At 34.1% G+C, this 6,216-nt stretch overlaps 1 protein-coding gene across 1 annotated transcript; it reads right to left on the bottom strand.

Moving 5' to 3' along the window:
• Positions 1-914: 914 nt before the first annotated feature.
• LOC108568712 lies at positions 915-1,716 on the bottom strand (the record flags this gene model as incomplete). Its single annotated transcript, XM_017929952.1, is given in 2 exon segments — positions 915-1,331; positions 1,562-1,716. Coding segments are annotated over 2 exon segments (445 nt in total), but the record flags the coding sequence as incomplete, so codon positions are not given.
• Positions 1,717-6,216: the final 4,500 nt, after the last annotated feature.

Below are 6,216 nucleotides of genomic sequence, written 5' to 3'. Positions count from 1 at the left end.
CTCGTCGGGCTTTAAATGATTCGCTGGAAGGATCGATTGGATCCAAGGACAACCATGTAATTTAGCAAAAGAAAGTTAACTAATTACGCAATTATTCCTTGCGTGTCCTTCTTCTTCATCATCTTGTTGTGTACTTCTTTTTTTTTTATGTAGCCACGAGGTAATATTAGTTTTGTAATGGCGCTGAAACGGGTCTGAATGAATCGTAACTGTTGATGATCTTAATTAAAACGTGGAATTTTACGGTGAATATAAAGTGAGGGTTCTGGGCGTGTTAAACGAGAGACCTCTCTATTGCGTATTTAGTCCTGAGGGAAAAGGATACGAAATGTAAATACTCGTATATGTATATATATATATTTACTGGATGATGGAGAGAGGAGAGAGGAGAGAAAAATGGGTGGAGAGCAAAAGCGTGGAATATGAGAAAGAACTGTAATCAAATCAACTCCAACTTTTCAGAATGTCACGGACTCGCCTCTCGTTCATCACTGCGGTTTTTATTGTTATTTATTCCCTTATGTTCAGCGCAATATTCCACGATATATATTTTTTTTTTATTACTAATTGAGTCCGTGCACTAGTTTACAGCTTTATTAAACTAGTTTTCGTCGGATTTATTTTCGCCAATATTGTGAAAGTTACGAACGCTGCTTTATTAAAATTATTCTGCGCAATGTGATTTTGTCCGTCTGTTTATTTAGGTCTAGGTATAACACACCCACATAGACCTTTGGGTATAATGAAATATTTAAATATCAATATTTCAATTATTTTGGTTAAATAAACTTAGGAAAAGTTGTTTATATTTATGAAAACAAAATTGACACGTCTATACTTTTCGAATGTCAAATAAAAATTGTCTTTTTACGTTTTAATAATGACGATTTTGTAAATTATAAATAAAAATAAACTCACGGTTTTATCTTGTAGAAGTCCGATGCGGCAGTCAAGAACGAGGGCGGATCCAACCCTTGCGGTGATGTTATGTGGTGCATCGCCACCTTCGAAGAAGGGACCCCAACGTAAATCCGGTAGGTGGAATTTGGGCTTCTCGGTGGAGGAGTTGACTGGTAGAATAATGGCGAATTCGTTCAGTTTCTTGTTGTTTCCATGATGTCTCACGGGTTCGGTCTGTGTCGGGGGTTGGGTAATTGCCTTGGCCAAAGGCCGGTGACGGACCGAAGCCCTTTCGGCCACCTGAGCCTGGGCAAAAGGGCTGGGGACTGGATCGGCCGTGACCTCAAACGAGCTCATCGGGATCATAGTGGCGGAACCATCAACACTTCCTTCGAGGGGAACGTCCTCAGTCGGATAGGTCGTCTCGTTATCTGCAATAGAAGGGCTCCCTTCAGACCAATTCACTTACAGTTAAAAGAGTTATACGCGCGGCGAATGTCGCGAATTCTTTTTCTCTGTCTCCGCACGTCCTTCATACGGAATTTCATTAATTCAAACTCCCTTATTTTTGCATAGCCCGTAATCTCTATCCCTGAAGGATCGTGATTAAGTTATGACAATAATACAGGGTTAGGATCGGATAGACGTTTATTGCACTCACGGTTTACGTTGACAGGCGAGGAAAGCATCCCACCGAGGCAGGAGCATAAAATTCTACAAAGTACTACTTCAATATTTCATACACAGTTTACTAACAAAAGCACCACCATACTTTAACGAGATTTTTATAATATTCGCCTGACAAAACTTCAAAACTTCATTCACTTTATGTACATTAAACGTCATAAATTCATTCAGATATTTAAATCATACTTAGTACTACCAATGAAAAACCGTCTCTTTTATATAACTTTTTACATTTTTTAACAAATTGTTGCACCCCGGTAAGGGTTAAATGATTTATAAAAGTTTATTAAATTATGAATGGGCGAGGGAAATGTTAAATGTATAAAATGATGATGTAATGTATGAAAGTGTACAGCGGAAAGACTAATGAAATGATTAAAACCATCTCTATATATAAGAGAGGAATTGAATGAAACTGAGGCTTCGTGGGAAGAAAACGACAATGGGGTGGAATGAAAATTTCATTATGATAAAAATCGCCTTATCGTGGAATCATCCGAGCCTTTGTCGTTATTGTTTAAAAAAGCGATTCAAGAGGGAGGAAGAGTATTATTCGAATTATAATTATCCGACGAAGGGTTTCGCATTGTCCATTCCAAGAAAGAGGGAGAAACTAAAGAAAATCCTTACAATATGATTCCCTTCCAAACCTCCCCTTACTCGATGTCCCCCCTTTTAAGGGACAACTAAATTGAGATAGTGAAGACTTGTGGAAGCGTAGGAGGAAGCACGAAACAATTCAATCCCATTCCCGTATCAAGAATTGTAATCTGAAGCGCCCATTGAAAAGCCACACTACGCGATTTACGCGATAGTGAGGGAGGGGAATCCCCTTTTATAATTAGAATTGAAAAAGACAGAGGTCGCCTCCCCCTATCGATCTGAGTCTCCTGCATAAACAATTTATTCGCTGCAGAATAACATTGAAATGCTCTTCCCTTCCTGACGTATTTTCAGCACACACACACACGCAGGCAGCCTCCCTTCTCTATTTCCTGGTTCCGGATGTGAGCGGAATACGATTCGCGGATCAATTTTTCAAACTGAAATTATGAAAAACGCATTGTTTTTCTTCTGGCATACGGAAAGCTTGGCACGAAACTGCGATTAAGTTGGTGGATTAAAAACACGACTAGATTAGAGATTACGTAAAGCGAGTAGAAGAAGTGGAGGAATGAGAGATGAACGGAAAAGAAAAACATATTTAAAAAAAAATAAATAAAAATAGAGTAGAGTGGAGCGGTTTTCTGGAATGGTCCGATGCGGCTAAAGTTTGAGCGATGTGCGAATGGCAAAGTAATTCGAAAAGGAAACAAAGGGGACATAAATTTGCAAGTTTGACGTTTGGATTGTGTAATCCTTGTGCATGGCGAAATTTCCTTGCAGTCGGCACACCCCGCCTCTTCTGACCCATAAATAAGGTCGACGAAGAAAACCTCTTTGTCCGGCATCAACGCCACTCGCAACGCATTCGATTCGGTAGCAATCGCAAGCCCGACAACCAAAATACCGTCAATCAAATTCCCGACAACCGAAATCCCGACTGTATTAAAATCCTGACAACCATAATCTCGACTGTATCAAAATCCCGACTATATTGAAAATGTCTACAATAACATTTTTAAATTATTCCGGAGTGTAGTGACTTTTAAATTGTTATTAATAATAATTAATAATCTAATTGTATTTGAGATTATTTCATTATCTTAAGGTTTATTATTAATAATTCAACAAAATCAAATAAATTAATAATTTATTGTTATTACTAATAAAAGTGTAGCACAAGGTGACTACGCTCCGAAATAATTTAAAAATGTTATTGTAAAAATTTTCGATATAGTCGAGATTTTGATACAATCGGGATTTTTATATTATGGTTGTCGAGATTCTGATACAGTCGAGATTATGGTTATCGATAGTCAGTTATGGATAGTCAGGATTATGGTTGTCGGGATTTCGATACAGTCGGGATTTCGATAGACGGGCTTGTGATATAAACCCATTCGATTACGTAACGTCACAATCAATTAGCATTGTTTTATACATAGTTTTCCAATTAATACAACAATTATTCTTTTATATCCATTTCATTATTGAAAAAAAAATGTAAATAATTTGAATAAACTCAAGTGATGTGATTTCATAATATTGAAAATAATGATAGCTTCTTGTAATAAAAGTTTTTCTATTATTTAATCATGTTAATATATTCTAGTTCAATGATTCTCAAAATATTTGGGGGGGTTGGAGAAAAATTGATCAAACCATATGTTTTTTTTACACATTCTTCAGGGGTTAAAGTTTGAGAATCACTGTTCTAGATAATAATTTATTTACAAATAAAATGAATATACTAACATTTTTTAGATTATGAATTAATCTGAAAACAATGTACGAAATCAGTTTTATTGCATGTAAAAGAAAACTGTGGTTGTTTCATTTTAAGTGTTTACTTTTAGGGTTTACCAATAAGCAAGGGTGTTTTACATTCAAAACTGCAATAAAACAAAAATTGTGAGCGAGTGGCGTTTGGTCCGTAATAAAAAAAAAACAGAGTTACGTCATAATTTTTATACTGACATCCACGGTTTACAACTTCCTGTTATTTTTTCATACACCTTCTAAAAGAAGCGGGGAAAACACATGCAAGTATACGATATAAAAAGTGAAGTTTACAGCAATAATTGAAGTTAATTTCAGCGATGAGTTTACCTGAATTTCACATCTACACACTTATATTTATGTTATTTGAATTTCCGAATTCATTTTCAGGCAATATTAAATTTTTCAGCACGTGCGAACAAAAGTTATTGCTTATTGTTCGATAAAAAGCAAGAATGCTTCCTCTTATATATTTTTTTTTATTCTTGTTGTTGTTGCTGATGCGGCTGAACTTGTTGACATTATTAAATGCGAAATCCAATTTTCCTTCTAGCAGCGACTCAATAAACTGGAAGCCAACAACGAAACTCGAAAAAGGGATTTATTGAAAAAAAAAAACGAACAATGATTTTTTAAATCTTGATGAATTAATTTATTAAATTTACTTGAATTAATTACAAACAAATTAATTAGGAAAATTGAATTGTTGAAATTGAAAAATAATAATTTACCATTTTTATTGTCGAATGTCGTTTCCTGAAATACAAAAGGTTTTACTTCTGGTGGATAATCTTCTTGTTTCCTTTTTACAGGAAATTGTAGTCCTGGAATCAACCTGATTTGACTTAAACATATTGTAAAAAAAAATATTATTTCTAAATCTTCTTGTAATTTCTTCATTTTTCTTTGGTGTTCTTCTTTCTTCCTTTCGACAATAAAAATGGTAATATTTACTTTAGAAATTATATGAAATCTTCTTTCTTGATTAATCTTCATTATCCATATTTTCGACTTAGCTTAATCTCTTAATCTTTCATATTAATTACTCTAAATCTTTTGGAAAAATTCAAGCATTAATCATCAATATTTCTTCCATCTTTAATCCTCTAAGTCTCTTGGGAAGATTCATTGTTGATTATATTCCATCTTCATTCTTCTAAGTCTCTTGGAATAATTCAATCATTAAACATCAATTATGATTCTTCCATCATCAAAGTCTTGGGAAGATTGATTGATGGTGATATTATGATTCTTCTATCTTCATTCTTGAGATGAGAGCTCCTTGTTGTAGATATCCTGGGAATGGGAATCCTCTGGAATCACCTGCTGCACTAACTACACAATGAATTGACTTTTGGATGCATGACTTCAAAAACAAACTAACTAACTAAAAGCAGGCGTTTCTTCTTTCATCGATACTGAATCCTTTTACCATTTTTATTGTCGAAGATTTCTGAAATGTTATAATCTGTAAATAACATTGCACATACAAAAATTACAAAGAAAACACAATAAGTTTATCTCATTTTCTACCAATCTTATTGTTATGATGCATTTAATTTTCTATTAATTAATATAAAAGATAAAATAAAATTGATTATGTAATCGGTTCAAAGACAAAGTTGAAATTATATAAAATTAGATTATATAAAAAAAAAAGTTTTATAACGTTTAGTGAACTTTAGAAATACATCAATTTTATATTGACTTCGTTAAATCTTTATGATCCGGAAACTTCTAGTATCAATTTAATAGTTTCAAATATCCGCCTGTTACACGTCCTTCATATTTAGTTTTTTTTTTTTAATTATTTGTCCCATCAAATGTGTATCTTTCCAGGCAGGATATTAATAACAGCAGGATGCAATTTTCGATTCCTCTTTGAGGATGTCAAAAAAGTTAATATCAAATACATTTTCGCATAAATATTTTTTGTCCATGAAGCTTGTCCACAGGCAACCGGAAAAAAAGCAGAATATATTTGTATGTCATATATATGTTTTGTTTGTGGTGCAGTAAATTTATAGAAGAGAGGACTCGCATAAAAATAGAATATTGCGAAGTATTTCCATAAAAAGGAAAAGGGTACTTTTTTTTGCGCTTAATTGTTTCTGTCCGCCGTGGGAGGGCTTCGATGTTGCAAGGGTTATTTTTAGGAATCGGGGGAGGATATGCTTTTAATCAAGGGATGACAAAGCCCTCCCTGATTCAAATGATCCAGTTAATTAATATGCCGTCGCTTTGACA

The sequence above is a fragment of the Nicrophorus vespilloides genome, unplaced genomic scaffold (genome assembly GCF_001412225.1).
Source record: "Nicrophorus vespilloides isolate i.1.1-1 unplaced genomic scaffold, Nicve_v1.0, whole genome shotgun sequence".
Classification (NCBI taxonomy): domain Eukaryota; kingdom Metazoa; phylum Arthropoda; class Insecta; order Coleoptera; family Silphidae; genus Nicrophorus; species Nicrophorus vespilloides.
This window is presented reverse-complemented; position numbering and strand designations above follow the sequence as displayed.